General features: G+C 40.6%; 2 protein-coding genes across 2 annotated transcripts in view; one reads left to right on the forward strand and one right to left on the reverse strand.

Moving 5' to 3' along the window:
* Positions 1–273: 273 nt before the first annotated feature.
* Cog7 (conserved oligomeric Golgi complex subunit 7) lies at positions 274–2,644 on the forward strand. The gene has a single exon (XM_037434621.2). The coding sequence runs from the start codon at positions 351–353 to the stop codon at positions 2,592–2,594; it is 2,244 nt and encodes a 747-aa protein (XP_037290518.2). The 5' UTR covers positions 274–350; the 3' UTR covers positions 2,595–2,644.
* Positions 2,645–10,918: 8,274 nt separating this feature from the next.
* The window catches only part of LOC119185716 (late secretory pathway protein AVL9 homolog), a 51,372-nt gene continuing 47,236 nt past the window's right edge, over positions 10,919–15,054 (reverse strand). The window contains exons 16-17 of the mRNA XM_037434609.2: positions 14,537–14,628; positions 10,919–11,414 (exon numbers count right to left, since the gene is read on the reverse strand). Coding sequence (XP_037290506.2) covers positions 11,269–11,414; positions 14,537–14,628 — 238 coding nt within the window. The 3' untranslated portion in view covers positions 10,919–11,268. The remainder of the gene's footprint in view (positions 11,415–14,536; positions 14,629–15,054) is intronic.

The following is a 15,054-nucleotide window of genomic DNA, read 5'->3' on the forward strand; positions in this document are numbered from 1 at the left end:
CAGCAAAGTTTCATCATGGTCCTTTCATTAAGCGCACGAATACAACAACGGTACCGGAAGTAGGGAGTTCAACCGTGCGCAAAACGCCGGAACCGGTTAGTTGACTGCCTTTTAAAAAGTAGTTTTGTTCTCAGGTTCCCGGTAAATGTGCAAGTATTTGTTAGAGCCTGCTATAACATAAACTTGAAGGTGTTATTTTGGAAAGAAAACACTAACTAATGCTAATGTTATTTGCTCCTTACAAAACAATGATTACTGTCCGTCGTGCGGTACTACGGCACACACAGTAGTGGCTGGTAGTTGCGTTGTAAACAAAGCTTGACGTGGATAGCAGCACCGCTGGTTCAAGTATGAACCTTTCGGCGTTTTCTAACGAAAATTTTGACGCGAAAGAGTGGATCAACCATGCTTTCCAGGCGCCAGAGGCACAAGAAAACAAGGAAGCATACGCGTCTGAAGTGGCTTTCAAGCTCCAACTGTTCATTCAAAAAATGAACAGAGCTTTGGAGGAAACCGCCCAACAAGTGCAACAGAACCTACCAAGGGTGCTCCGTGAAGTGGAGACAATGCAACAGGAAGCGGCACTGCTGAAATTGCAGATGGCTTCAGTGCAGAAGGACATAGCTAAGGTGGAGCAAGATTCATCGACGTCGATGAAAACGCTCCTCGAACTGGACACGATCAAGCTGCGCATGTTGGATGCCAACAAGGCGCTGCGAGAGGCTGATAACTGGACGACTTTGTCGGCTGACGTCGACCAGGTCTTCCAGAGTGGCGACATGCAGGCGATCACCGAGAGGCTCGTTGGTCTGCAGACGAGCCTGGAGATACTCGTAGATGTTCCCGACTACGAACAACGCTTGCAAAAGCTGGAGTCGCTCAAAAACCAGCTAGAGGCCATGCTTAGCCCGCTCCTGATTCAGGCGTTCACGACTCAATCCATCGAAGCTGCGAAGTCTTACGTGCGCGTCTTTTCTGACATGAGACGAATGCCTCAGCTTCTGAAGTACTACCACAACTGCCACAGAAATAAACTTGTGGACGCTTGGCGCAAGATCGTGAACAGTGAAGTCGATGACACGTTTCTTGAGTGGCTGAACAACTTCTACGACGTTCTGGTAGCGTCTTGGCATTCCCAGGTGACGTGGTGCAATCAGGTGTTCCCTGACCCGCCAGCCGTATTCATCCTGTCGGATGTCGTCGTCGACGCCCTTGCAAACCTGGACCCAAGCTTGCAGTTCTGTCTAGAGGCCGCAATGAAACAGCAAAAATGCTCGACTGTTTATTTAACTGAAGTTCTTCAAGTCTCTGAACAGCTTTGTAAAAGCCTTGGTCACTCGATATCAACTGCTAATCCGGACTTCATGTCCAGTCCCCATGTTGTGGCTTTGATGAAGTCCGCGTTTTCAATGTTTCATCCGCACCTGGAAAATTATGACAAATTGGAAGAAAAGTGCTTGCTGGGAGAATTGTCACTTATACCAACACAAAGCGATGACACACGAGATTCAGTAACGCTGCTGTCAGACTCGGTTACCAAGGTGTTTGGGCTGGCAAAGGAAGCCGAGAAACGTTGCAGTCGTCTTCTTTATGGATGTTCATATCCAGAACTGTTGAGGTCCATAAAGGCACTTTTTCGAACTTATTGTGAGCGTTGCCACGCTGTCCTGATGCAGCTGAAGACGTCATCAAAGCTAGATGAACTGGACAGTTGGACAATGTTTCAGTATGCTCTGAAGTGCATGCAGACAGCAGGCGAAATCTCAATTCAACTTGCTGCTTTCGATAAGAGCGTTACGGCAAACATCAAAACAGCACTGAAGCAGCTCCATATTCAAAAAAGCACATTTGATGGGTCTGACGAGGCCACTGAAGAAAAAAAGGGTAACATACTGAATGATCACTGCACACTGCTGCTCCCAACCGTCATGCAGTGCAGTTTGAGGGACTTTTCTACGCAGGTGCACCTAGAAGACTTTGTTGCATTCCCTGAAAGCTCGCGGGCCATTGCAAAGCTATGCTCAGAGTTTACAAAGTTCACATTTGACACTGTCTTTGCCGAAGTGCAGCGTCACTTCAGCAGTGTGCCTTCCCTAAAGGTGTGGTCTCTCGAGAACCCAGATGGTGTTCTGGCAACAGACTTGCCGGCGTTCAGCATTTCTCCCATGGAGTACATCACACAGATCGGGCAATACCTGCTAACCATACCACAGCACATTGAGCCATTCATTGTCGAAGAGAATGAAGCTTTGTCTACGGCGTTGAAGCACAGCAGTCTTCCTCATGTAATTGAAGGGATTAGCACTGACCACGTGGCAGACTACCTCCTTGGTTGCGTAGCCCAGGCCACAATGTATACATACATTGACACAGTGATGCAGATTGAGAAGCTGACACGGCAAGCATCAGCGCAGCTGGCTACCGATATCAGTTACCTGTGCAATGTGCTGGATGACCTTGGTTTGCCACCACTTGAGAGCCTTCAGCACTTAGTGGCCCTTTTGAAATGCCCACCCGAAAAGTTTGCAGCCACTGCAGTTGGAAAACCTAACCAGCTAGTGCAAACAGTGCGTATGATGAGAGGAATACGGTGAACTTGGCTCAGATGTTTTAGTATTCAATTAAACATAAACTCTCAACTTAACCATGCATTTGTTGCTTTCTATGTCTTTGCTCTTTGTAAAAGTGACTGTATGTAATGGTTAATCATAATATGTGGGGTTTTACACCTCAAAACCACGATATGATTATGGGGGATGCCTTAGTAAAGGGCTCCGGAAATTTTGACCGTCTGTTCTTTAGTGTGCGCTGACATTGCACAATACATGGGCCTCCACCATTTCACTTCAATCGAAATGGGCTGCCATGGCCAGGGTCAGACGCGACCTTTGGGTCTGTAGTATGTAAATATCCAATACAACAGATTGTCTGGAAAGTAGACACGTAAAGGAAAAGAACTGACTGCTGCAGCTGCTTTCAATGTGTAGCACACAAGCTGCACATGAAAACATGTTATAAATATTTGCATGTCAGCAATATGAGTGCAATGCTAAGGTGGGGTAAAACTTGCTTTGGCAAAAGTATTCAATTTTGCAATTATGCAATCCACTGATGGAGAATTTCATTACCTTTCAGAAAATACATAACACTTGAACACTCATGGTTCCAAAAATAATTTTTGGCACTTCTTCTGTGACATGTTGACAACAAATGTAAGCGTACTACCAGTAATTTCTGTGTTTCTCTAAAAACTACATTTTTGCAGTTTGTCTACCTTTCAAGAACTATTGGGTGCATGCAAACAATAAAATTTTTCACGTGTGTGGACTAGTGATATTTACATAACTGGAACTAGAATAGGCAGCCTAGGTGTATTGTCTCCTTTTTTTTATAAAATGAAAACATTCATAGGAGGTAATTTTCTTGCATTGACAAACAAAAACATTACAAATCCAGTTTTTGTTGTGCACTCACAATTTTAGTTAAACTTAAGTGGGGGGGGGGGGGGTGTTAATAGCTATAGTTGTGCAAAACTGCGTAGCTGTGCAAATTGCAGATCTTAACAAAAAGTACATATGTTGAGCAAACTGAAAGGAAAAAGCAATTAATACAATTTAAAAATAATTTTATGCTCCAGTGCATCCTGCGTCTGTATAAAATATAGCTTGCAAGTTCTATAGCCAGTTTTTATTAACACAACCCAATTTTATAACACACATTAAGTGTCTCACCCCCCCCCCCCCCCCCCCATAAATGTGCAAGGTTCACTTGTGATACGTATAATAAAAAGCAAGAAACAGTGCTTGCTACAATATATTCCACAGTGTGCATAAAAAGCTTGGTCAGTTACTCACACCGACAAACTCTAATCTTTCTTCTAGCAAAATTTTAGGTGCAGGACTTCAAGGTGCCGTGGGGCTTCTTGAAGTTACAGGGAAGCAAGATGAACTTCGACAGATTCTGACAAGTAATCTTCACTCTATGCATACACCTAGCAGATTATTATCCCAAACTAATATCAGTAGTTCATGACAAATAATTCATAAGCATATACGATGTCGACTAGAACAGTTCTTGCGTACATCAATAAAACATGTATGAAATGTATGCCACTCTACGACTTAAATATTGCCAAAGCAAAATCTTTATTTTTTTGCATTGCATCATGAGTATTCGAAGCTTATGAGGTACTGAGGCTGAGTAGAGTAAGCAGGCATACAGGATGAAGCAATGTTTGCAAAAACCTAGTACTTAGATGTGTAAAGACTCGAGGTTTTTCTATCATGTTCCCGAGCATTCATTAAAATGTTGACGCCAGATGATGAAATACTGTTTGCAAGAGTAGTTTGCATGTACAACTACCGCAACAGATTGGCAGCAGCATTAGTAGACCGTGAAGTTTGACCGAAACTACATTTTGTCACTGTACGCAATTATGTTCCGAGACTCGATACAAGGTGAAGGACGATACAAAAGTGGTCAGAGGACCTCAGTTTTCGGATTTCTGCAACTATAACTTCTCTCGGTCGCTTGCAAATATATATCCTTTGTATTTATTCCAACCATCACTTTTCAATAACTTCCTGCTTGTTGGAGGCAGCCCTTATTTTTTAACCTCTATACCCATTGCATTTACCATGCACGGATTTTATATACACGTCTACTTTTTGTACGACCTAGCTAGGCTGCAATGTGAGCTCCAGCTAAGTCAATAGGTGTTCTATCTAACAGCTAAGCCAATCTGTGGCCACTAAAGGTCATTTATTTATTTATTTTATTTATTTATTTCCAATACTGCTAATCCCAATGATAGGGGCTCTAGCAGGGTGGTACAAAACATATAACAAGGTTTCTTAACAAATACAACCAATTCAGACAATACAAAATTCAACTGACAATGCAGACAAGCCTTTCGTAATACAAAATACATCAGGGTTACAATTGAAGGAGAGCCTGAAATGTATCACAGTCAACTACCGTTACTACGTCTTTATCGAGTTCGTTCTATTCTGTTACAGTTTGGGGAAAAAAAAATATTTAAAAACATTGTTCTTGCATTTAAATGGCACTAATGAGTATGGATGTCATAGCCTTGTAGAATAACCGCTGGAAAAAGAAATGTAGTCACACGTTCGGCTCTGTAACTTACCCTTGACAATTTTAAACATGAACTTAAGGCGAGCGATTTTATTTCTAACTGTAATGCTTTTTAAGTCTGCTTGGTGAAGTAACTGAGTAATAGATGATGGACCGTAACTGTTAAAAATAAATCGTACAGCCTTACTCTGAACTCTATCCAATTTACCTGTGTTCGTCTGTGTAAACGGGTCGTAAATAATATTTGCATATTCTAAAATTGGCAGGATTAATGCTTTGAAAGTGGCGAGCTTACAGATGGTAGATGCCCTCTTGAGAGACCTCCTTAAAAAATGAAGTTTAGACAATGCCTTATTAGAAATAGCTGTGATATGACTATCTCAGTGAATGTTATCAGTTATAATAAGACCTAGATATTTGAACTCATTGACATGATTTAATGATTTACGATCAACCGTATATGTATATAAAAGAGGATTTTTCTTGTTACTTATGGTCATTACAGCGCATTTGTCGTAATTCACAGCCATCTTCCACGTCCTGCACCAACACATCACTTTATCTAATTCAAAATTCAGTTTATTTTGATCTGAAGTTGAATTTATCTCACTATACAAAACACAATCGTCGGCATATAGTCTTATTTTAACGCCACAGTCATCCACCATGTCATTTATAAAAAGAAGGAACAATAACGGTCCTAAAACTGATCCGTGGGGGACACCCAAATCTACAGGCAGCTTTTGTGAGAAATGTTCATTAAAAACAACATACTGTTTTCGAGATCCCAAGTATGCTTGTATCCATTGACAAAGCTGTGGGTTTTTTAATACTGCCCAAAGTTTCATAAGTAGTCTGGAATGAGAGATTTTGTCGAAGGCCTTCGCGAAGTCTAAAAAAACAGCATCTATCTGTGACTGGTTATATATGGCTAGTGCGAAGTCATGGACAATTTCAACCAATTGTGTTACTGTGGAAAACCCACGCCTAAAACTATGCTGAGCTGGTGAAAGTACTGAGTGCGACTCCAAAAAGCAGGAAATGTGTTTATGTATTATGTGTTCCAATAACTTGCAGCATGTGCAAGTCAAAGCTATTGGGCGATAATTACAAACCAACTGTTTATCTCCATGTTTGAATAAAGGCTTAAATTTAGAGAATTTCCAATCCTCAGGCAGGACACCTCTGGATAACGATTCATTAAAAATAATTGTCAAAAATTTTGAGGACCATTCAGCATATCTTTTTAAAAAGGCATTTGGTAAGTCATCTGGGCCATAAGATTTTCTTACATTCAAATTCAGTAATAATTCAAATACGCCAGCTTCTGTGACTTCCAGATTTTCAATGGGAGGCAGGTCTTTAAACTTGCTAAAAGTGGGGGTGGTTTTGTCATCACAAGTAAAAACGGATGCGAAGTGTTCGTTAAATGCATTGGCTATTTCTGTTTCATCTGATGTGAAAACGTTATTTATAACAAACGTGTCTCTATTGGATGACTTTGGCCTTATAAAATGCCAAAAATGAGACGGCGATTCCTTCATCATGTGAGTTAACTTTACATCGTAAAAACTGCATTGTTCGATCTTCATCTTATCTTTTAGTTGTCGAGACAGATCGCGGATCAGAGAACGTTTTGTGATACTCGTGTGCTTTTTTAGTGATTTCCGAAGACAATTAATTAATTTAACTCAATGTCATGATTAGAAGCCGAATGTTTAGGCACAAAATGGCCAAAAATGGGCAGGCAAAACAATATTTTAGGCACCGAAAATAACCTGACAAAACACATTCTATACCTCAAATGTTTAAAATGTAGGCACAATAAATTTTCACATAAACACACATCAGTTAAAAACAAAGACGTGAGTAACCTATACACAACAGGAAAGCAAAAACAGAAAATAAAAAGAAAGCAACTTTGTAGTACGGGTGCCAAGCACGAAGGAATGGTGAAGCTGGGCGGCCTTCTTTGTTTCTCTGTATCGTTCGCAGTATTTTTTCGTCTTTCTTTCTCTTCCTCTCATCTTTCGGTTATTTCTGCCTTTCTTTCTCTGTGCGTATATTGCTTTCTATCTCTGAATATTTCTCTTTCTGCTCTTCCTGTCTCTCCTCCTTTCTATTTATCTCTTTCTGGGTCATGCTTTACTCCCTCCGGCCCACCTCTCTCTTTTCTGCTGCCCCTCACTGCTCTCCTTCTCAACGCTACTTTCTCACCGCTTTGGCATGCTACACTATGCAACACTATGTTATGCTCGGCTAGCGTGCAGGGACAGCCGAGTGGTTACGACGCTCGCGTTCGGATAGTGGGTTTACGCGGTTTCAAACCCGCCTTGCCAAAAAATTTTTCACCCAGGATATCTTTTTCTTTCTATATATTTTTTTCTCGTTTCTCCACTTGTCTCACTCATCAGAGTTATGTAGTCGCTGTCGCTTGTGCTCAGAGAGGCGAGCAGAAAATAAAACGACGAAGGGAAAAAAGGAGGCCGAAAAAAAAAAACACGTATTGTTTCATAATAATGATAATTTCTGTTTACTCATCACAGAGCTATGTTTGGCTCGAACAACTCCACTGTAAAAAAAAATTATTGTTTACCGTGGCACAAGGGTGCTCCATGTTCTGGCTATGCATGGTATGTTTTCCATTTTTGTTGTATTTCTTTTTGTTACATTTTATGTATCACCCCCCGGCCTAAGGGCTCATGTGTGAGGCTGGCAATACGTCGCATTTATTTATTTATTTCTGAAATAAATAAATAGTCAGACCGCTAAAAAAGCAGATGGGAATATAGCCTCGAATCGGCCGTGTCCAATCACGTAGGGTCAATTTCTCCTCTAACAGTGTACACCTTGAGATATAAACTCCAAACAAAAGAAAAACCTCATGTCCACAGCATTTTTTTTTCTTTTGATCTTCACACTATTTTTCCCTGACGCCTCTTTGTTTCGTATTCGCAAACTGCTCATGCCATGGCGGCGCGGCGACTGATGGTGGCCGACACATCTCATTTTGCTACTGCCAGCGGTTGGTATCCAGAAGTTGGTTGAACTAGAGGACTACGACGAACAACATAGAGTTCTGAACACTCAATGTTGCTGCCCTGAAACATAACAGTCTTAAACTACACTCTAAAAAGAAATTTGTGCTTAAATAGCATTCGTATAGGTGCGAATTTCTAATTAAGCATTTATAGGCCCTTATAGGCATTTAGGCACAAGCATCAAAAATAGGTATTTATTGGCACTCTAAAAACACTATCAAGCCGCTTATTAACTTATAATTCATGCTCATATATCAAAATGGCATGATAGGAACACAAGGAACAAAATAGGTGTTTACTTAAAATGCAGTCTCTAGTTATGATACAGAAAGTGGTATAAATGTAGAGCATGGCCCCACATTAAAGGCCCGTGTATCCTTAGCCGCCATTGAATTCTGCCATGGTTCAGAAAAGTTAATGTGTCATTTCCTAACAAACAACTTCCAACCATAAGAAAGTCAGCTGTCTTATCAAAGAACTGAAAGCTCTTTGGTAAGACAGCTGACATTTTTTTGTCCTTGCACCAAAAAGTATGAGTGCATTGGGTTAAATGTTTACCGCTCACTACTGCGACAAAGTTAGTTTGATCTTGCATCAGCATAACCTTTATTATTATCCTTGTTCACACACACAAAAAAGGAAAGAGGAAAGCTACACTTGAACAAACAGAAACAGTGGCCACAGTTTGAGTGATGACAAATTACTATGTATTACCAAACGTTTGTGATTTAACGCTCGCACAACTGACTCCGCATTGTACAGCTAAACATGCCAGCAACACTGGAGCACTCGCACAGCAAAATCGAAAAGCAGCGCACTGAGAAATTAGAGCTCAGCACTTGAGCCAAACTAGTGTGTTCACATCTAACATATGTATCACATGGTGCAGTACCTCGGACTAGACAAAACTTATCACATTTTGTAACCTCACTGTTTACTAGAGACTTTCCTGCTGGAAAATGTCTCTGCACAAAAAGCTAAATGATTGCCTTAGGAACACAATGCAGACATTTGCGAGATGAGTGTTTCACTAACGTAAAGGTTTTAGCTCATATATTCCCTCTCTAATTACATTCAAAACTGAAACATAGTCATTAGCTAAGAAATCGTTCTACAACATGAAGGTTGTTGAATAAAATAGAAAAAGAAATAGGAGAGAAGTAGTGGTGACCAAGTTATAAAAGCTGTTTCTAATGTTATTTGACATTATTAAAGCTGAGCAACACAATTTTAAATGGCTCAGAAAGTTACTCAAGAACTTTATATGGTACACTTCACCGCAAAAGCAGATATAGAGTAATGTGCTGTCGATAGAAAGGTAAATGTCAATGGAGTCAAACCCTTACACTGTTATTGTTAATTAATGTTTGATAACATTAAAGAAGTTGAATCAACAAAATGCTAGAGCAGAAGGGAAAACGAAACACAAAAGGACTTTATTTTTGTCCTCCAGAACAGTAGAGTAGAAAGGCTTTTGCAATACATTGTATTTCCACTTCCAACATTTTGACACATTAAAAAAAAAATCCTATCAGTTTCTTTTGCCAAGTTACGCGAATGGTGAACTGTTCTTTGTAAACTTTATAAATCCAGAACTTTGCGAAATCGAGTTTGGCTAGACTGAGTTTTAACTGCATTATTGCTCCACATTATCGTCGTACTTTACAGTTTATTAAACTTTGTGATCTCTCAAGTTGCTTCCAGGCTTTTGACATAAACTTAGCTATGAAAACAAAGCAATACAGAACTGTCAACAGTCTGAGCTTCTACATAACCTGTTCACCTAGTCAAGTCGTCACATGCAATTGATTCTGCAAACTGATTACTCCTACAAACTACAATCATGAACTACAATCAGGTGAAAATTAGTAAAGTTATGCATGCATTTCACATCACATGTTTCTCAATAAAAAAAAATCTTAATCTAAACAAAGATGGAAAGTAGGGTTATTCATGTACACATCTGGGAGTTAGTGCAAAATGTTTGTCTTGCTTAACATTTAAAAAAAGTTCAGGCAGTTGTCTAATTGTGCCACTTACCATGAGTTAATTTTTGAAACAACCTAGTAATTTGAATGAATTTGTGAATTCCCCAGTGCAAAGGTTGTAAATGTTACTCTTGCAAAATGAAAAAAAAAAAAAAAAACTTAATGCTTATCAGAATAGAGACCCAAGGCCATAATCTCAAACAATATTTTTTATTCCCCGTACTTTCCACCATACACCGCTGGCTTTGGTGCTGCATGTCAACATCACAGGGAGTCTCAACATAGACCAATTAATGTGACAAATGATCAGAAAATAAGAATGAAAAGCAATATTGCTAATCACATAACATGAACAACAGTCTATTTCCTCTGAAACAAAAAAAAGAAACCCTAACCCTGCAAATATTTATTGATCAATCTATTCAGCCGAAGATCCTAAATGTAAAGTTTGTGAGCAAATAGCTTGCACAGCAATCACCGAAGTATATAAAAATTAAATTAGCACTACATGCATTCTTATATATATATATTTATTTATTTCAATTAATAACAAGTTTTAGAATAAATCATGATGTGGCCACAGATAATACTTTTTAATGCTGAACCAAAAGTCAGTTCTAGCATCATCATTACAATGCAACACATGCTGAGGAAGGCCAGCAATGCAGACTAACTGAAATGAACAAAAGCACAGAGCAACTGATAGTCCACCCATGAGTGGCAGAAACACCACCCCTCAATTCTTCACAAAAATATATACAAAAATGTAATTAAAGATTAAACAAAAAGAGAATCATCTCACATGTTGGTAGGCCAGCCCATCAACGCATGAACATTATGCTGACAAAATGTAAACACTTGGATCTTGTGGCACACACAGTAGAGACTCAAAGTATAAGAGTATAGTATATGTCTTCCATGCTGCCACAGCCTTTTCTTTTTTTCACTGCCCAACCTCTGTTGAGGCAAGCATATGTACACACGTGTACACAAGGGCACGTAAACTTTAAAGAGGGAAACGAAGCCAAGTCAGCAAGTGGAGCACGAAAGTCACCACTGTGTGGAATGAACTGGATTACAGCTCGGCTATTGTCTTAAAATAAATATCTCGGGTGCAGAAAAGAGTGTAAGGTGCAAATGAGTCACTCCGTAGGACTTAAAATTGTTTCGACACTCTCTTCTTTGGGCAATGCAGGAGGAACAAATTCGGTGGATGATGAAGGCATTGGAGGGCTGAAGTGAGACCACAAAGACGAGACAACAGATTTTGCAGACGTCAAGGCACCGCCTGCGTGAGCCAATAGGCAACATTAAAACAACCAAGCAACTTAAAATTGAACTGGCATCACTGATAAGATTGTTCAATATTCAGTCATGTTTTCTCTCATGTCAACATGTTTCAAGCACTATGTGGCTTTGGTTCTTTAAAAAAAAAGAGAAAATGAATGCGATTGCAGGCTTTCCGTATCGAGTACCTGACTGACGCAAACTCCCCACTCCATACATTGAGCTGGATACTAGAATTTATTTGACCACCCAGGAGTATCCAGACAAAAAGAAACAAGTGGTCCCTGTCATCATTCCCAATTTTGATTAATTTACTCTAGGTGTAAGTTTTTTACACAAAACAATAACATTAGGTAAGTTAGATTTGTAGAAGAAAAATTGGTTCATCTAAAAAATATGCACATTTCGACACCAAACAGCACTTTCCAGCCCTGAACTTTAAGATATTTAGAAAAAAAACGATGCTCTTTACAACAAAGAACAATTGATATGGAATCTCATAGGTTTTTCATTTCCCTCTGCTGTAAAAGGACTGTCTGAGAAGAAGACAACAAACATGGTAAGTGGTACAAGATACTTGTGTTTCAGGAATTTACTGATGTAGAAGTCGGTACATATCATAAAAGTCGGTACATATTAACTCTGATAACATTTACACTTCCTTTTAAAATAATTTCTGTGGTTTTTGCACTCACCATTAAACTTCAAAATTGTACTGAAACATACGTGGTTTAGTAAAAATGCCACCATTTGAAAATAGTGCTCTCACCATTTTCTCACTAGGTGCGCTAAAAGTTGGGAAATTACAACATTGGCAAAAAAGAATCTCTCTCAGGCCAAAATTTGTATTTCTTTAGGCAAATAAATTTTTTTTTACAAACGAAGTCATTGTTCTGAGTCTATACACTGTGCCCAATGCAAATCTCATCAAAATCTAAAATGATGACTTCGATTTCGTGTTCGTCCTTAACCGGACATACCCATTTTAAAAAGTGGTGGTATGCAGGGCCAGACTTTGTGTTCAGCATTGTGTCCATTTCTTCTACCAGTTCGTAATTTAACCCTGCTGTGCTATTAGGTACGTATTATACGATGTACATCAACCCAACTAGCCCAACTAACGATTTCGCTTCAGCTGTTAGACTATCTTTCCACATAAACTGAAAGAGCCTGTCACTACTTAGCATTAGCTATCCCAGTGTCCTCTTTTGTACCTGTTCTTGTAGCCCGATTAAAGAATGATGAAGTAACACTTGTACTTGAAGAAACCAGGGGCAGCACCAGGATTTTTTGCTGGGGGGACACCCACGACAAGAGAGTTCCTTAAGAGAGTTCCTTAAGGAGGCGGAGAAGGGGGGCAAAGATGCTGGGAACATATGCGTCGTATTTTGAATATGCTTTTCTCTTTGGGCGAGGGGGGGGGGGGGGGGCAAGTGGAGGTAAATTATAAAGAAAGACACTGTAGGACAAACACGGACGAGCGCAGACGAAATGCACTCATTTGTGTTTGTCTTACCCTTGTATTCAGAAACACTGCTTGACTTGACTTGCCAACGACCTCAATGCAGCACCAACGCGCTTCGAACGCGCTGTCTTTAGGCGTGGCCAAGGCAGCACAAACCCACAGAAGCATTACAAGCATACTACATTGAAGGCGGTTTTAAAGGACCCCTAAACCCCCTCAGATATTTTCCTAAACATTTCAAGTAAAGAAGTACATCGCATGCAGAATGCAGTCGCGATCAAAGATGCCACACGCCTCAGCGCTACTGGTAGCGGGCGCGCCACAATTTCGAAAAAACAATAGCTTCTCCTTTCCGGTCCCCGCCGTTCCCGCCACCGACATGTGTGACATCACCAGTTAAACTCGATGAGGTTATTGATTTCGATGCTTGCGATTGGCCAAACGACAACTGCCGACTTCCGGTCACTTTGCAAACAGCTGTTTGCGCGCACCTTGCTGTTCTTGGTCATGTTGCCGCTCGCAAATCGACATCTGCGGCCCGTAACGCAACCGCCAAGTCGCTAGCGTAGGGGCACGGGCCGGCACGACAGCAACAGCGGTTAGTCAACGATCAGTGTGCCAAGATGACACACACAACACAGTTGATGGCGAGCTGGGGCATCGGAGTGGCGGATCGCGGCAACCGGAAGTAGACGCCGTCTCGAACAGCCCGTCAGCGGTGACGTATGCCACGGGAGAAGTGGGGGGGCACTCAGCTGACTCAGCGAGGAGGGGCCAAGCAGTTTTGGAAGAGAGCAGCGTAGGAAAGAGGAAAACAAGCGATCGCCGCGTTTGATCATCAAACGCATGTAACTTCGCTATTACGGCACTGTTTTGAAAAATTCTCACGACTACGTGTCCGTTGTAAACTCAAGCACAATTTCCTCACCTCAACTAAATTTCGAACGCTGGGTGGTTTAGGGGCCCTTTAAGTCAAGTTCAAGTCAAGGATCATTTATAAATACAGGGGTTACGGTGTCCCTGCTTATGATTTACCGCATACCAGTTTTTCTTGAATTAACACTTGTAATGTGACAGAGCTAATGTACTCCGCATGACATGCACAGGCGAAGCCAAGAGGAGGCCAAGAGTGAAAGACTCCAACACAAAACTTGCAATGCACCTCTCCTCTCCAACTACTATTCAAACGAGCTTAGTAAAAAATATTGACACACTGCACAGTTTCAAAAATACATGTGATATCTTTGAGAATGGGAGGTGAAGCGTCCCATTTTGTACTTCGCGAGAGATGAACTACCCTGCTAGAGATTTTATTGTGAAGAAGCATGAAAGAGTGGGCAAATTAAATATGGCTAGAGGTGTACAAGTACCATGGATAAAGATTTGCTAACTAGCATAAAGCTATGCAATGACAGAAAATGATGATACAATTCAGCACATTCCATGCAAGAAATCACCTAAATGTGTGCACAAACAAATTTCGTTAGCACCATCCTGTTCTCTTTTGTTCCTGGAAAAGAATTGTTGATAATTACTGTTAAACCAACAATGTACATGGCTGAAAATATTCCCCTTTGCCTTCTGAAAGGAAAGCATTGCGCTCCCTAATGGCAGGGCAACAGACTCCAGTGATTTAAAGACAAGGAACAAAGACTCACCAACGACCTTCCCTGTCGTTTGTGCCATTGCTCTTCCAGTGGACACCACGGCTTGGTTGAGTTTGCGGCCCCTTTCAGAGTTCTGGATGGAGCTTCACATCAGAAAAATAGAGACAAATGTAGGACAGTAGGAATGAGCACTCCTGTTTCCTGTAGGTATAGCATGGCTATCCAGCATTTTGCAGCAAGCTGTGATGAGAACATTTGTGATGCAACAATCGTGTTCATTTTCTGTAAGAGCTAACAGATACTGCCACCTTAAGTAATTTATTGTGTGTGTGTTGTACTGAAATGAAAAAATTGGGGGAACCATAAGCTTCACGTTTTTAAGAGTTGAACACAACAGCGATATACTGTCTCCAGTGCATACTTCAAACACTTAGTGCATACATTTTATTACATGATGTTAGGTGAGAAGTTTATATATTCTTGATTTCTGCAACACAATCAGTATAGTTGAAAGTGGCTTATCAGTGAAGCTTTCGCATATGGCTGCATTCTGTGTAATGATTAGCATG

Source organism: Rhipicephalus microplus, chromosome 1 (genome assembly GCF_043290135.1).
Source record: "Rhipicephalus microplus isolate Deutch F79 chromosome 1, USDA_Rmic, whole genome shotgun sequence".
In the NCBI taxonomy this organism is placed as follows: Eukaryota; Metazoa; Arthropoda; class Arachnida; order Ixodida; family Ixodidae; genus Rhipicephalus; species Rhipicephalus microplus.